Source organism: Ammospiza caudacuta, chromosome 4, assembly GCF_027887145.1.
Source record: "Ammospiza caudacuta isolate bAmmCau1 chromosome 4, bAmmCau1.pri, whole genome shotgun sequence".
Classification (NCBI taxonomy): Eukaryota; Metazoa; Chordata; class Aves; order Passeriformes; family Passerellidae; genus Ammospiza; species Ammospiza caudacuta.
In genome coordinates, this window is record NC_080596.1 from 49427486 (window position 1) to 49446016 (window position 18531).

General features: G+C 36.1%; 1 protein-coding gene across 1 annotated transcript in view; it reads left to right on the top strand.

Annotated features, from left to right (window-relative positions):
• Positions 1 to 18531, top strand: part of SGCZ (sarcoglycan zeta) — a 172447-nt gene that overhangs the window by 60342 nt on the left and 93574 nt on the right. Inside the window, exon 3 of the mRNA XM_058803911.1 lies at positions 13816 to 13917. Within this exon, the coding sequence (XP_058659894.1) occupies positions 13816 to 13917 (102 nt within the window). The remainder of the gene's footprint in view (positions 1 to 13815; positions 13918 to 18531) is intronic.

Genomic DNA, 18531 nt, shown 5'->3' on the forward strand with positions numbered 1-18531 from the left:
TTGTTTTCTTGCAATCCAATAAAGCTGTCAGTTATTGGTGATCACTACAGCAATTTTATCATAATCCTGAAACAGTCAAGGCAAATGTAGTTCTTAAACCAACTAAGTGTACATAAATTTTCCTGAATATTGAAGTCAGCAATAAGTCTGGAAACTTGCATGTTAAATATGCTTCTGTTTGGATTCAAAGGCTCTATTAGAACAAATTATGATGCCTATAACAACCAAAAGGGCAATCACTGAAAATTCAGATGTACTTCATTCTTCATCTCTTATGATCTTCTTTCTTTCTTTTTAGTTTTTTTTTTTTTTTTTTTTTTTTATTTGTTTGGTTTGGGTTTTTGGTTTTGTTTTTTTTTTTTTTTTAATATTAATGGTGTTTGGAAAAATATGCAGATATGCTGCATTTGGACATCTGTAAGATGTTGCATGGAAACAACATTCTTATTTCCATTTGTCTGTGGACTCAGCAAAATACTGTACGTACAATAAGCATGATAAAAATATATTCCACAAAACATAATAAAGTAAAAATTTTAATATATTCTACCATCTTTTGATTTTTCTTTAATTAGATATGTGTAGTGTTATAGAGTGGGCTTAAAAGAGATTGAAATGCATTTTGAAACAGTATTTCCTCAACAAAGATGAGACATCTTGTGAAGATACATACTGTGTGTAATAGTTTCTGCATGGAAATCTAAAAAGAATTATAGAGAGAATTTCAGGAAAATTTTTCCAAAAGCCAACTGCTCCACTCTTTGCTGCAACATAGCTTAAACTGTGCATCATTCTTTATATGTCTGTCAAAAAGGTTATTTAAAATAATTTCAAATGGATCTTGCAAGAACCTTCTGGTCCAGTTTCCATATTCTACTGGCATCCCCTTGATTCTCAGTTTCTTCATTGTAAGTTCACTGTTTATTGCTTTATTATCAGTAGGCATGAATCAAGTGTTATCATGTTTTATTATCGTGTGCTTACTTTCTCTTCACCAGTTTGCACGGCATCAATTTTAGCCCTTTGTATGTCTCTAATTTCCCGCCCCCCCTTATTATTTAATGTTTATTTGCATTGTCCCTTGTGTCATCCTTATCCTGTTTTGGTTTTTCATTGCTTTTGAATCTCATAGATCTCATGAGCATCTCCCAGCTTCCTACAAATAGCTTGTTTGATTATCTCTTCTGGTAGAGTTCATGATATTTTTCAAAGGATTCAAGGTAAGTTGATCTTTACTGCCACTCTTTTGCCTTTTAAAAGATAAATGCCAATTCTGTCTTCTAGTTTTCACCTTTACAGTTTGCTCTCATCCATCCTTAATGAGCTCTCACAGACTTTGTGCTCATAGACTGCATAATTATGAGCCACACAGCAAAAACTACTGTGGTGCAATATGAATAGATCAGTAGAAAAGACAGTTTGTACCAAGGACCCAAAAGCTAGAGTATAGGTATGCGTATTTATTTACTTTATGATTACCTTGGAAAAAACATCCCTATTATACATGTTGCTCAAAGACAGCCAAAGGAAAGATATTTTACAGACTTTCAGCTGTCCAGGCTTCCTGGTGCTGCTTGAGCAAGTGCCAGAGGATACTCTCATCTGTTTAGTGGAGGTGACATGGGTCTTCTCATGCCCTTTGCCATCAAAGCAAGTCTTATTTTAGTTGTTCACTTAAATGCAACACTAGTGCCAGTTGCTTCCTAATTTTGTGTTTGGGTATTGGCTAGAATGGAAGAGATGGTGTCTTAAGTCTTGTGGTGGAGGCAAATGATTAAGTAGACACCCTGAAATAATGACTTTCATTGTCTCACTTGTTTCTTTGTATGAGCAAGAGGCAGGATAAATGGGAGAGGATTTGCAGTTTTGCATTTGGACAGATGGATGTTCAAAATCTTGGGGATAACTGACAGTAGATGCAGAACTTAGGGACACAGCGACACAGCTGAGACCCCTTGACTATGAACTGGTACTGGGACTGCAATGTACTGAATCTTCTATGAGACTGAAGAAGCTGATGGGAAAGCAGGGATGGAAAAGGAAAATCATTATCAATTTAGGAAAAAAAAAAAGGCAGGCAGGTAAGACAAGCAAATTAGAAAAGTGTTGAAGAGGGATACAGCAGCTGAAGCAAAAAGAAAATATATTTAACCATAGGAGGTCTTGATATAATATAAAGAAATACCTTTAGCTTGAGGGCATTTGTGTGAACTGGTTACTGACCTTGAGACCTTTGTCCTTTTAAGTGGTACAAGAAGCAGATGGACACAGGAGGTCTCTGTGATTTGAGAGCATTCTGTTGGTGCATGTGCACTTGGTACTTACTGTGGGACTTGCTTGTGCTGCAGATCACACATTGATTCAGACCTTTCTGTTCCTTTTAGAGACTGTTGCTGCACTTTGAACAGATCTTCTGATTTAATTTCATCCAAAAGGAATCCCCTTCACATGCAGAAAAACTGCCCCACAGTGTGAGCCAACATGGAGTAAGTGGGGAAATGAGGGATTGCTGCACTCTACTGCTCTGAGCTATGTCACTGTTGTAGACACCTTTTAGCTACTATTTTATCATTTGCTGATTTTGTATACCTCAAGATGAAGTTCATTTCACTCAGTGGGCTTGAAAATACCTAGGTTATGAAACTATTCATAAATGCATTCATCCTTTCCTTGCAGGATCTCAGTCCTTTATCACCGCTGCACCAATTAAAACAGAAAACCAATTTTTTTTGACCTTTCAACTAAAGAAAAAATTTAGAAAGCAGGAAAAACATGCTTAAGAAATGCCAAAATTATTCAGTATTTATCAGGAGCCTTTCTTCTCCTTTGGGTAAATTAGTTTGTTAAAGAGCTACTTCACTCTGATTTCTTTTTCACCTTCAGCAAGTCTCCCAGGAAATTTTAACTAAGAGTCCTTTCACTGGATTTGCCTTCTTAAAAAAGCACTGCTTTTCCTTTGATATTTTCCTTCTAATCTAATTTTCAAGAATTTTTGTCCTTTTGTGACCAATCTCAACTACATTACCACTTAATATTCCCATTCACTCTTCATTCTCTGTTAATTGGAGCCAAATGGAAAGCAGTGCCTATCCACCCTTATTACTCCTCAAGAAAGCATTTCAGGAGCTTCCTCTTCATCCTGTCTCCTTCTGTATTCATGAAAGATGTTAGCCATTAACCTATATTATCACTGAGGTCTTTGCTCTGGTTTACTCTTCACAGATACATTATCTAATTGATCCTTCTAGTCTTCGAGGGAAATCCCAAACTGGTAATGTTGTTTGGGATTTGTTTTGTTTTTCTTCTTTAAGTTTGTACAGATCCTTTGCAGTCACTTAGCAGTTCTTTCTCTTTTTTGGTCTGAACATCAAAACAAGTGGATTCATCCATGCTCCCTTTCTGTTCTTCCTCAACAAGATGTACTGTGTGAATTTGAATTCTTCAACCTCCTTCTCTCCTTAGATTGTTATATTACTAGTCTTATTACAAATCAGCTGTATGAGATAATAACCAGGTGGCTGGTGAATCTGAAATCCATTCTAACTCATGATTCTTGGTGTAAGTGACCTACAGCTTCAGTCTTGCTAGGACTGAGGTGGGTTCTACATTTGCTGTTGGGGATTGGACCATTTGCTTCCTTAATCAGCTGCTTTGGAGGGTGTCCATTTCAGTCTCCATGTCTGCCACTCCTGCACTCCTTTCCAGCTGGTCAATCACTTTTTCATTGGAATTCCTCATGCCTAATGTTACTGATATCCATTTGTATCATATGAGCTTCTCTGTTTCATCACTTTATAGGTCTTCAGCCAGTTTCCTAAAAGGAACATGCAGGGACACTTCATTCCTGATTTCTACCTTTGGAAGATACAGGTTTCCCTGGTTTCAGCACAGAACCTGAACTGAAGAATTTCCCTCCACAGTTCCTTTGCAGGCACAACAGCAGGTAGCTGTTCTGTGTCCAGCCTGCACCCTCAGAGCTGTAGGCTGAAAATGATCTCATGACAAAGGTGACTCTGATGCTGTGCTTTTAAGGGGGTGAATTGTGATACTGAACTTCTTTCTAAAGTCCCTTCTGCAATCTGTCTCTAAAGTTTCCCTGTTACAAAGGTCAGCAAGCCATTGAAGTGTTGATTCACAAATTCTTATCTTTCATTGTGCTTTTGTGATCAGTTTAGACACACCGTAGGAAATTTATATCTAAGAACACACTATCATCCCTCAAAATGATGCAGTACATCTCTTTGTCATGTTTTCTTGTGAAATTATCCCCTTTACAAGGCTTCTCCCATTTGCCAAACTAACCAATAACTTCTCGATGGCTTTTGCCATGCTGAGCTATATGCAAAGAGATTAGGTAGGTCCTTTTCCATTGTGGTTTTAACACTCCCTAAAAAACTGAAGGTTAGTATTTTTACTCCCTTTGTGCTGCAGAGAAGGAACTGAAAGCTATCATTTAGGAGATGAGTGTTCTATTGAGCAGGCTGTTAGATAAAAGAGGAGCTATTTTTAAGCAACTTTGTGGCATTTCTTACACTTCCATTTTCTTTTCCCTGATAGCACGAGATGGATCTCAGCAGCAAGCTACTTTGCTCTTTGTCCCATTTATTTTGCTCAATGGAGCAAGGTTTTGTTTAGTGAAAGATATGTAGAAGTTCTTTTGAAAAACATGCAGTGTTGGTACTGTAATACTAAGTAACTGCCTAAACTTGGATAATATTAAGGCTGCAATGTTATATAGTCACACTTCTTGAATCATAAAATTGCTTGATATGACACTTTTTCCTCACATGAAAATAAACATTTTTCATTTTGACAATAATACATTCCTTAAACTGGACTGCTTTGAAAATTGTTTTCTTTAATGCTATTTAATGCTACAATGTGATCAAGGAAGCAATGTAGCAGGTCCTACTTAATGATATCTGTTTTGTTATAAGAAAAGCACACTTTGCTGAATACAAGTGCCATTCTAGGGAGTTACAGAAGGATGTGCTTGGCTGTGGGTACTTCAGGGCCTCCATGGTATGGCTCATGAGGTTAAGTTTTTATAAAGGATACAGAGTCATAGTATAGCAAAATATTTAGGAAGGTGCGCATGCCTTAATATAAGAAAGTAGAAATTAAGACTCAAATTACTTTGGATGCTGAAATCTAAATCAGGGAATATTTTAAGTCCTAACTCAGATCTGCAGGTGAGAGTCCAAGCTTGTGGAACTTCTCTTAAAATGGATCTGAGTCTTTTGTGATGGAGCAGTGTGAATTTTACTATTTAAAAAGTCTTTTGGGAAAAAGAATTTTGGTATTAAGGATTTTGAAGGCAAATTAATTTTTTCCAATAAGTTTTTTATTACTTGTATGAACTGGGTGGTTATCTAAAAAAGAGCAACCATTAGAGCAATGTGGTTCTACTATGATAGCAATAGACTAGTCATCACATACTAAGGAGGTTAAAAAAATTTGCTCCTTTCATAGACAGGGCACGTACTCTAATAAGTACATAAAAATGAAGCTAGTGTCTGGCCAGTTTGTGGAATCCAATATCTAAATTCATTTGTTCTGATGACAACATCTGATCTGTAGCATATCATCAGTCAGAATCAGAATAATATTGCAGAAATACCAGACATGCTGAAATCAACAAGTGAGATAATTTTTCTCTGCTTAGCCATGGTAAGTGTTCACAAGCTGTGCTTGTTCTTTTTTTTTTTTAATTCCACTTAGAGAGATATGGGCGATAAAGGCAGACTAGGAGCAATGTGAGCATTAAGATGCAAAATAACATACAAAGAAAATGATCTGTGATTATTTAGTCTAAGCAATAATGTATCTGAAGGGCAAACAAAAGTAATTGCATGATAGCACTGGAGTTTCAGACTATGTATGAAGAAAATTCTTTCAAAGATAGTAGAGGCAATATTGTAACTTGCCTAAAGAATATATAGAATCTGCCTTTAAGGGAAAGAACAATAGAAAAGCAAACCCTTACATCTATAGCAGCCAAGGTAGAGCTGACTTTGCAACATTGTAAGAGAATAATTTTCTTTACAGAACCTCTCCACTACGCCCACAGCTCAATTCAAGACATGCTTTATCACTTTTCAATAGGTATAAATGCTCCCGGAATAATTGCTAATGCTTGTTCAGCACTTTTTTTTTTCCTGCTGCCCCACTTAGAGATTAGTGTCACAAGGGCTGAAGTTTTGGTTGTGTCAGGGCAAAGTGCAAACATGGAAAGCTCAAAACACATAATTGCATTAACACAAGCTATTTCCTGCATTTGACTGACAACCCAAATAACATTTTTACTTCTCAAAACCTAGACAAAACTGCATTAGTTTAGTGTATTTCACTGGAATACACAATAAGGGTAAGTCCTAAAACTTATTTGTAGAAGCTCTTAGAAAAATGTCAGAACCTCTTCTCTATTTTAATTGTCATATGTGTACACAACAAACCAGTGGGACTGTACATTTTTTTTCTTATAGGTAAATATTTTTATAGGTTTATCAACAACATTGACTGTTTCTGTATACAGCATATTTGTTTATTGTCCTCTTATATCAGTTTTTAATTTTTCTTTCTGAAGTCAGGCAATCACTTGAAAAAAGAAAAGAATAATGTATGATTAAATTTTCAGCATGACTAAATTATCTTCAAGATTCTTTGCTGAAATTACAACCAGGACTCAAACACAGGGAAGTGGATCATATAAACTGCAATTTATGTGGACAAAGTAAACACACCCACAGTCAATACTGCTGGCTCCTGCACAGCTTGTTTTGCCCAAGACCCCGAGGTCATTTTCCACAGAGCTGCTTTCCAGCAGATCAATCCCAGCCTCGTGCATGGGGTCACCCCTCCCCAGGTGCAGGACCCTGCACTTGCCTTTGCTGGATTTCCTCCCTGCCCATGTCTCCAGCCTGGCAAGGCCCTTCTGAAGGGCTGCACAGCACTCTGGGGTATTGGCTGCTCCTCCCAGCTTGGTGCCATCACCAAACTTGCTGAGGAGGCATCTGCCCCTTCAGCCAAGTCATTGATGAATAAGTTAAACCACTCCCAATATTGAATAACGAGGGACACCACAAGTGTCAGGCCTCCAACCAGAACCTGTATCACTGATTGTGACTCTCTGGAGTCAACCAGTTGTCAATCCATCTCACTGTCCACTCATCCAGACCACACTTCCTGAGTTTGCCTACAAGGATATTGTGAGAGACCAGTGTCAAAAGCCTTGCTGAAGTCAAGGTAGAACAACATGCACTGCTGTCCCCTCATCCCTCCAGGTAATTTTTTCATTGTGGAGACATCAAACAATGATTTACCCTTAGTGAATCCATGCTCCTGATCACCTTCTCATCACCTACATGGATAGAGATGGTCTCCAGCAGGAGACACTCCATCACCTCTCCAGGCATTGAGATCAGGCTGACTGGCCATTAGTTCTTTAGGTCCTTCTTCTTGTTCTTTTTGAAGACTGGGGTGACATTTGCATTTTTTAAGTTCTTAGGTACCTCTCCTGGCTGCCAGAACCTTTCAAAGATGATTGTGAGCAGCCTCACAATGGTGATATTAAAGGACACATCTATGTTTGAATGAAAAATAACATAACTTCCCTTATGATGGAATAAAATCAAAATTTTAAACATGAAACAGGTGTTTCATGTTATTGTCGTGATAGGTATATATTTTATATTAGTAAAGGTAGTTTATAATTGAATAACCAGGTCATACTCCACACTTTATAACCATTCTAAAGTAGCATGTATTCAAAAAATTTTAATTCCAGTTAGTTTGGATAGTAGTCTGATTTTTCTTTCTTTTTATTGGTTTTTTCATCTTATTTTTTTCCTTAGTTTGTCTCTCCTTAAATATTGCTCCACTGTACTACAGTAATTTATTCCCTAGCTTTACCCTGATATCTACACACTGTCAGCATTGAAGATGCTATCTATTATTGTCAGCAGATGGATGAAGGCAGGTGTTTCCATCAATCCAGATTTTTACCATTCCAGTGAATATCTTGACTTTATTTTAGCTTTATTTTTGGCTGTTGAAGCTGTTATCTTTCCTAGTAATCCAGGAAAATACTCTGGTTTTCTTGCTTATACCGCTACCCATTTTGTTTATGCAAGACTTTTGCTGCCTACAGTTTTTCCTTCAGTTGTACATCCATAATCACATCCAAGCACCATTTTTCTCCAACTGGAATTATTTTCCAGCTCTGTTTATTACATCCAGGTTTCTGCATGTGTGAATACAATACAAATAATTTCCTTTGTCATCTTCCTTCCAATCTTTTGTGTGCATCTTCCATTTTATCAACAACCTAGCTGCTAATATAGTTCATCTTCCTAATCATACCCATTGCTGTCCCTTTACATTACCTACTTTTTTGTGCCATGCTGTCAAGTTCAGTATTCATTTTCCATCTTCACTATAATTCACTACTGCTACATTGGTTCATTCACCTTTCTTCTGATATCATACCCATTTTTTTAATTTGGCATGGCATGTTTGTATGCTTACAGCTGTTTCATCTGTGCTTTTTCATACCTGTGCAGCCACATCATCCAAATTCCATTTCATGTATGGCTTGTGCTATGATGCCTACAAGGCAACAGACATTGAATGCTTATTAATTTATAGGATATCTGATGTAGACACTTTGTTTAAACCTACTTTTTTGTTATTATAATGTCCCCTCTCCCTGTTTTGTGTAATGATTCCTTCAGAATGTGAGCTTTTGAAGACAGGGTTTGGGCTTAAATATATACTCAGAAAACAGGCAGGATATCACATCAGAACTTCTGAAAACCTTGAATATTATTGATAAGAATGAATTTCCTGACCCACCAACTACTTGTTTGTTCCTGCTGTAAAGTACTGAAACATGTATTTGGTGTATGTTGTTATTATTATGGAAGTCAGAAAAAATGCCATGCAAACTTGAAATATAAAATACTATTTAATAATGTTTTAGTCAATTCAGAATAACCAACACTTCAGTTCACTTTTCATTTTAACTTTTCACTGTGCTACTGCATGTAAGTTCATGATCCTAAGGAAAAAGCCTGCATTTTAGTTAGCAGAGTTCTTTACTGCCTTCTCAGTGCCCACTTCATGATGTGCATGACAAATTACTGGAGGATCTATCAGAGTGCTGTTCTCTCCCCATGTAATGAGAGTTTTCATTCCTGACCTGGCGCATCATGCCTTCCAACTTCTTTTCTCCAGACCAAGGAATTTTGAATTCTGTGGTTTTACACAGGAATTGCAGATATTTTGTCCACTTTAATATCTTTCATATAGCAATGTTATTGATAGATTTGCAGAACTTTCTAACACTGGAGGTCTGGGTTTGATCTCATGCAAGAAGGTGTTATTTCATCTGGGTGGATGAAATATAAGATATAGTTACTGATTTCCAAAATGTTATTTCTAATTGAAATATTCCACAGCTTGGCTTCAAAACTGCCCTTTTAGTAGCTTAAAGATCTTCTAAGCCAGCTTATTGAATCCTGTCCTAGGTCTCCAGTTGTCATCTATGTCACAGAGGATTGGCTTTATTGTGTAGAGAGCTAAGCTTGTTCTTTCATACTTCTGGTTTATCAGCAATTTGTGTAGAACTCCTTATCCTCTTCTTTTTTCTTAGAATTTCTTAGTGCTTAAACAAATAAAAGTAAAAAAGAAAGAAAGAAAAACAGAGAGAGAACAATAAAAGAAAGAAAGCACACCACCACATATTTCATTAGATAGCAATATGTGTAGTTCAGGACTAGTTGTAGTAGTTTAGATTGTAGACAGGCTACTGCAGACTGTAGTTTTAGCCAACTTCCTAACTTGTTGAGAAGTATTCATTGTTCTTAAAAAGTATTCATAGCATATACTTTATATTTGTAGTTATCATAAAACATGCTGCTGTAATAGTTTATTGGGCAGAAATTATACAGGCTGTATAAGTAATGCAGCCTTGTAGAATTCTCAGCACATTGTGAAGAAATAGCTTAATCTTGTAAAAGATCATCCTGCCTGTTTAAAGACAGTGTGAATTAATCTCTGTTTTTTTTATATACCATTTACAGGATCATCGAAGAACATAACATGTTTATAAGCAGGTCAAAGCTTGAATAAGCTCTGAATGTCAGTATTGTTGTTTGCCTCCCAGAATATTTTTCTGGAGAGCTCTTTTATGTTCTGATTCAAATTTATACTCTCATTATCACAGATATATAGTAAGTATAGTTTAGGACTACATTGACTTTAATGTAATGTTCAAAGTCAGTAAAACCCTTCCTTAGGTTGCTGCAGTTTTAAGACAAAGAACAGCATAAACTAAATGCTTGGTTTTCATATTTTAATAGCTTCTTATTTGAATTTCTGGTTTTAATCACTGAAACGTGATGTACTCTAAGAATAACATAAAATATTGATAGTGATGTTTGATTTTTTTGTTTACAATCTCTATAAGATGTTTATTGGTAAAGGGGTTATTTTTCTTTGTATGTGAGGGGAAAAAAAAATGTAAGTGAGGCAGGGTCACAGTTTGTTTCAGATTCTTAAATGAGAAACATGGCAAGTTGTACATGGTATAAGATGCAGAATAATAATAAATACCGAATAATAATAAAGAGGACATAAAGTGATACAAAGACAATCACTCACAACATAGCACAGACTGATGCCCACTGTGTCTTCAAGCAGTGGCCACTTTGAAAGACAATCCTTGTTCTCTCCAGCCCCCTTCTTGCTCTACCCCCAATTTTCTTGCTGAGCATGGTGTTACAGGTATGGAATATGTCTTTGGCCACTTGGGGTCGATTGCCTTAGCTGCATTCCCTCTCAACTCCTTGGCCATCCCCACTCTACTTACTGGGGGCAGAGAGCGGGGAAAAATGATAGAGGCTTGACACTCTGGAAGCACAGTTCAGCAATAGCCAAAGCACTGGTGTGTTTTAGCCAAAACTGCACACTATTATGCCAGCTGCCATGATGAAAGAGAACCTCCATCCCAGTCAGTCCTAGTACCAAACCTGACGCATGCTTTAAGTACTGGCATAGTTCATTCAAGTCTATTTTTGCACTTGAATAAAATCAAATCACACCAAAAGGATAAATCTGAGTTTTATTTGCCTGGAAAACCTTAACTTTATGGAGTTTATTTGGGAAATAAGCCGAAGGACCTTCCTCTGATTAATTTTTTAATATTAATAACTTTTTAACCAAGTGTTAGTTTTGAAAACCTTCAAATTTTTCTCTTTTACAGCATAGTTTTAACCCAATGAAACAAGAAAAGCCTATTATTCCAAACTCTGTTTAAACTTGAAGGAGGGGATATTGATGAAAAAAAACATACTGGGAGGTAATTCTTTAGTGGGGTCATCTTCATTAAGCATCCTGTGGTAGTACACGTCTGACTATATTCTGTATTTTACTATTCAGACTTATTTCACGCCAGTCATTACACACCTCAGGAATTATCTGGAAGATTATTGTGTTTATCAAGGAATTGAGGTTGCCATCACCCTATTCCAGTTTGATAACACCTTTTGTGACTTAGGCTCCAGAATGTAGTGTCTGTCTTTTTGTGTTGAATCATGTAATTTTACTGAAGTTAGTGCTTCTGTCTGTGCAGAGCCTGTCTGCTTTCTATCTGTTGGATTCTGCTGAAGGACTAAAGAATGAGTACCTAGAAAGGTCACTCAGAAAAATGAAAGCCCTGATGGACACAGTAGGCTCTATCAATACTTTATTTCTGAGACCCTGACAGTTTAATCTTGCTGTGCGATTTAACTTCCTGCTGCTGAAAATAAGCAGAGAAAATATGATAAGTATCAAAACATAGTGAATGAATTGATTTTGTGCTTTAGGTCTCTGTCAGTAACATAAGAACAGTACCACCATATAAAGTTACTGAAAGTATTTTGAAAATTAATTAATAGTTGTGAGGAATGATATTACTTCAGTAATAAACACTTATATGAACAGAAGTCTAGAAGAATACTGACAGTACAGTCTTCACAGCAGAGTTTTAACAGAGTACAATAAGTGAGCAGCAAAAACAATAATAACGTGAAAGCAAAATAGTGAGTAGCTGCTTATTGAAGTTTGTGCCAATTCTATATGCAATAAGCTGAGATTCAGGAGGGTAAATATCACATATAAATAAATAATTTTATCCTAAACATACTTGTAAGATAGAACAGATGGAAGCTTCTTAGGTAACTTTAATTTCAACATTTCTAGTTTTCTGAAAGCTTGAATTTCCATTTTTGTGTATTTTTTATTTTTTTACTTCCTCCTTTTCCCTCCTTCCCTATTTTTCTTGTAAATATTGTTTATGTGTGTCAGTTAGAAGCATTCCACAGAAGCAGATAAAATCAAATATTGAATTTGCCTTTTCTTTAGAAAACATGTTTATATCCAAATCAATAAATCAAAAAAATATCTAATTCTTGTTGAGTATTTATTCACTGACAAAAATGACAGCATGCTTGTTGTATTTTCCCAGGTTATTCTTCATTAGTAAAATTTTACATTCCATTACTATAGGATTGATCAAATAAAGACTTAATTTTTGTTAATGCAGATTGCACATTCGATAACAAGCTCTAATTTCTTTATTTCCCTTTCAAAAACAGGTATCACTGTTTCCTTTTGCACTTTTTGTTAGAAAGCCCACAAATACCTGAAATTTTCCAAGTGAAAATATTTGTATAAACATTACTTGACTTGAGACAAATACTTTAAAATATATCCTCACTTTCTTAAGAAGCATTATTTGACAATTCAGCCATGGCAGCCGAGGACTGTTACCCAGCTGTTCACCCAGTAGGCGGAGGTTTCTTGTCTCACGCTTCAGCCAGCAGAGCACAGGTGCAAGTTCTCATTGTTCCAGTAGACCAGAGTCATCACTGGCTTTGAGATATGTGATTAGCAGTTAGATTAAATGTGCTTATTTTGCACTTGAGTGCATCAAGTTAAATTCCACTGGCTCTACAGTGAAGAGTTACTCTTCTATCAGGAACATAGTAACAAGATTCTCAGGATAAAAAATCTTGACTTTCTATTGTTGTGCAAAATAATTTTGTCTCTTGAGTATAAAGCACATTTCATTGGTTTTTTTCCTGTAAGAGTGCAGCTGAAGCCTTGTTATGCCACTTTTCTATGCTTATATTTTATTGAACATTGAATTTTGTGGTTTACTTGTTTCATCCAGACTTTTACAATGGCGCTTTCCTATTTCTATTCTGATAAATAAACACAAATAATCAAAATTAGCATTTTTGAAGTTGTTAATGAGCAACATGCTTTTAGTAATGATGAACAACCACTAAAAATTATTTTCTTTCTTCTACATGATATTTTCCTATGTATTTTAATCACCAGGAAAAGCAAAAACACTGGATTGAAGCTATAAATTGCTTTAGATGTAAAAAATGTTACATATATATAGAGAAAATTAAATAGTGGGTTTTTTTTTATTGAGCAATTATAAAATTACATTCAGCAATTGTAATATTTTCACCCTGTGCAGGGAATAATGATGATCTACAGTTCTACCCTGGCACCAGGTTCATCCAAGAAATAAAGTATGCAGGTCACCATCTGGTTGCACAGTTAAATACTTCAGCTCTAGGTTAAGCTCTGGCTATAAATGTGCTCATCTACCTCCTGCCCAAGATCATGAGAAGAGCTGGGGACAGTGGGAGAGCACTCATTATTTTTAGGGGTTAAGCCAACTACTGTCTTCTTTTTAGGTTGCTCTGGATAAGGTTATTTCCTAAAGTGAATATATATATATATTATTGATTGTAGGATGGAATGGGAAATTTGAGAGTGACTAAAAAAGGAATACGACTTGACGGAATATCTGAATTTCTACTTCCACTATATGTGAAAGAAATCCATTCCCGAAAGGTAGGTGTTTTTCATCTTTATTTCTTAATTTGCAGCTAATATAAATTGATCTCTTCAGTCTCAAACTACAAAGTTTAATTCTTACACCTCCTAGATTGGCAATCAGTAGAGGTTTGCTTTGAGAATATCTTAACAGTGAAAGCTTCCTTCATGTCAATTTTTTTTCTGAAACCTTGCTTGCTTTTTAAAAGAAATGTTTTATCCTAAAGAAAGGAGATTCAAAGCATGTATATTTTATACTTCAAATGACCTCAGAAATGGGAATGGAGCATTTGACTCTCAGTTGATGTAAAGACCAGGAAAGAAAGAATGGTGATAAATTCAAAATGCAGAGAAATGAGGAATGGTTTTGTTCTTTTTATCACTAGCTATCATGACTTCTTTTTCTTTTTCATTATTTTTTAATTTTTTGTTTGGGTTTATTTTGCTCATTAGGTAGAGGAAATCCTGCTATACTGTGTAATGTCTCTAGGATTTAATTTTTCAAAGCAAACCCTTTTAAATGTTATTTAAATGAAATTATCATATATCATCAGGTTATTACAGAGAAAAAAAGAAAAGCAATAAATTTTATACTATGAAATTCAGTATAGGTCATTTTAATTCTTTTGGTTTTATTCAGTTATGCTGTTTATATTAACATTGTCAATGAATTTTTAAAAATATTGAAATGCTGGAAAAATAATCTTTTTACCATGAGAATGATTACCTATGATCTGCGTAGAATGTTATCTTGGCTTTCAGTCAATGATCTGAAAAGAATTTTAGTGTGCATACTGCAACATTTGACAGTAGTCACAAGTATGTTGACTCTAAATTCCTTTGCGGAATTTTTTTTCTGTTGAAATCCGTCTTCTATGTATATAATAAAAGTCTTGAGTACATTCATAAATGACATGACAGTTTCCCATTTCTCTTAATTAGTTCACTGTTATGTTAATAAATCCTTGAGGTAGTCTCTTCATCCTCTTGTTCTCTAGAGCTAAGGTCTTTCAATCCTTGACAGAGTAGCAGTATTGTCCTACGTAATGAAAATTTTTATAATATTTAAGTAACCTTGCAGGGAGCATACTCTTCATTCAAGGCTGCAGAACATTACTCATGATGTGTGCATTTTTATCATTTCTTTCCTGTAAGTGGGCAGTATGTATTGTTGTTCCATGTCCTGTTCCTCTACATGAGAGTAATGATTTGGAATATTTTCTTGCCCAGTGCTCATACTGCAGAACATTGGTTCTTTTAAAGAGAAGATGGAAACTTTTGTTTCAAGTGATAGTAATGAGACTTGAGTAGGGTCCTATTTTAGCTGCTAACAAATCTCAGAAAAAAATACATTTTATGCATATTTAATGCATGGTTATTGTAAAGGAGGGGATGCAGAATCTACCAGATGCCTAACATAAGGTCCCAATAGTCCTGTGAGGCTCATGAAAAAACACCACTTGTCAGTAAATATTCTCAAGCTAGCAGAAAGTAGAGTTGATCATTAACTTGAAAAAAGTAATTCGAGTAAAATATTTTTGGAATTCCTGGTCTACTTATCTGTATTAACTTTAAGGCACTTGTCACCTAGATAAAAAAGTGGTATTAACACAGACTTTATTCTATCTTGCAGAACTTATGAAATAGATTAACTTTCCAGTCTTATGCCAACTTGCTCAGTAGTTGTGCTAAAGTTCAGTAACTTCTATATGCAAAAGGAATGCCTTGAGGGAATGATGAAGGAAACCTCTGGAGCTGTATCCAGCTTAGCAGTAGAGTTTTGTTACGTCTCTGCAGAGTATTTCTACAGCTGCATGGCATCTGCATGTGACATGAGATGTTTTGGTACTTACAAAAGTGGCCATAGTGCTGCTGAAATCTAAAAGTAAGCTTTCTGGGGTTTTCTGGGGTCTCATCACAGTCAGTAGTGACCTAGTCAATACTGGCAGCAGATTCTGAGCAGCCATCCTGCTCACTCACCAGCTATTAGTGTTTACTTTGGGCAATACAGACAGGAATGCTTTTGTCTGCCTTTTCCATTTAAGTAATAATGATTTAAGTTTGATGTATGCAGGAGTTAAAATATTCTGTGAAATCAACAACTTATTACTTATTTCTAGAAGGAGGGTTAGTTCTTTAAGCCTACACTCATTCCCCTATAAAAGAACACATCCATTAAAGTGACATTGTTTGATGGACTCCCCGATGACTTATTCAGTAGTAACTTTGCAGGACTGGTATATTTCCTCTGCAGTGCAGAACGTGGTTTGTGGAATGGCCTCTGAGGGAGCTCCATGGAGGCTCTCAGGAGCTCCCAGGACCTCTAGGAGGTCAGGCATTCACTGTTCTCCCACTGCAGCTCAGGGCAGAGTGAGGCACAGCAGTGGGTGTGCTGTGCTATGGCTAGGAGGCATTACTGGAGTTCTTGCACATTTGCTGGTGCTATCTTTTAGTAAGCTTGATCTGAAAGTGATAAAAATGTTCATTAAGAGGACAGCATTCACCTCTGATAGTGAATTACTGCTGATAGGAGTGCCCAGCAGTCTGTTGAGTAGGTAGGCGGAGCTGAGCTCTGTGCTGCTGCAATTTAAGTGTGAGAATGGCTAGATTTGCTAGAGTAAAGCTCACATGTGCTTACTGATGACCACTTGCCTGCTGCATACCTGGATGCCCAATTAAGATAATTTATACAGTGTTAAGTGCAGACCTTAAAATGCCTTTATCAAGAGAATGGTATTGAACTTTGTATATAGGTTGAAATACTGCCTTTTATCTTGTGATTGCTTCATTGAAACCCTGAATATTCAAAGCAAGTGCTAAAATACTCAGATTTAAGACAGCTAGAAAACAAATGTATGTGAATTCTTAAAAACATAAGAAAACTTCTAGTGACAATTACTTCTAACAGTATAAAATTTTCTTTCCAAAGGTAGTAGTGAAAAAGCCAGGTCTTGACTAAAATGAATATTTTCCCTTGTGTAGAAGTTGTGTAATTGAGAAGGCTACTCAAAGTGTGCTGTTTTCCTGGCCTTGCTACCCTTGCTTTGCCCTTTTTACCATACACAGTCAGTGGTGTCTGCAGAACTATGGGTTCCAACCCCTAATTCTGTGTTTATACAGAGGAGAAACTTCTATATTTTCATCAAATGGCTTCCCTGCATTTCAGAATTTAAAATGATGCATCAGACTCTGAGCAGATAAGGGCTTTTTTGATCTTGAATTGACATCTTTATATCCCCAAAACCAGGGCATGTGTAGTCTGTGTATTGAATCTTACAGAGAATTAAATTTTGGCTATGAATTGTCTAGCTGTATACTGTTGATCAAATTGCTCACCTGAAACCAGTAAGTTTCATCCAGACCATGTTGTAATTCTCATGTTTATATCATTTGCATTGTTATGATGCAAACTTTATTCTTTATAGTGTATCTTTAATGAGATGTGTGAAATCAGATTACACATAATGCAACTTCCTGAATTATTTCAGTATTTCAGTTCTTCTGAATTGTTTTTATTATCATGCTACTGCGTCCATACCACTGCACTTCAGAATGGAAACAATCAAGGTACAGTCTTATTAGCTTGTCTTATAGCAATAAAAGTTATATGGTGTTCATGGTGTTTTCTTGAGAATGTATTCCTGGGTTTATTAATTTTGCACATACAGTTCTTAAGAGCTGAAAAAAATCCAGTTTTCTCTTTGTGAAATTGTTTCCATTACATAAAAGAAGTAACCCATTGTCCCTTAAAGTAGAGGGGATTACTTTGGGGTTTTTTCCACAATTAATAAGGTTAAACATGTATTCTCTGAAATTAGTGTGTGTTTTCCAGAGATATCCTTAGAGAGCACAGAATTTCCAATTCTTTGGGGAAATTTCAAGAAAACAAAAATAGTGAATTTCCAAACCTGGATCTTTATTTCCAAACCTGGATCAATCTTGACAAAAGCTAATCTAAAATATATTTCTTTCATCACTGTTTCTCTGAGTGTATATAATCATCAAAATAGAATTAGTTTTTGCTAATTTCAGCCAAATCATTGCATATATTTAGGTTTATGTTTGGGCTTTAGGTGGCTTTGTGATAACCTTAAATTCTTTTTTCTGAGACAATGTCTTCGTTGAGCTTCTCTCTCTGATCAATTTATAAGGATGCAGCATTGGAGATCACATCAAAAACCCTTATAAAGCTGAGGAAGAACATACGCTCTTCTTGTGCGTTGAGACAGGCTTCTCTTTTTGCAAGACCACAAGTTGGTGCTCCTTGCCTTTACTAATCCCATGCTTATTTTGTCCCAGCTCACTTTTTTTCATATCTACATAGTAATAATTTTTAGGGGCCTCTCCCACATAATCTTGTAGGAGCTGATGTGAGACTGACTGGGCTGTCGTTTCTAAAGTCTTCCTTCTTTGCAAGATGCTCATACTCTCTTGTAAGGCCTGGCAGAATTGGGGTTTTGTTGATTTCGGGGTTGGGTAGGAGGAGCATATTCTCCCACATTCCACTCAGAAACGTTCTCCCAAAATTTCAAGGCCAGATTTGCTATATCAACCCTCTTTTCTGCTCTTTGAGATACCCTTCTGCCATGCAGTCAAAACTAGTTCAAGAATCATGCAGTCCTACCCCTACTG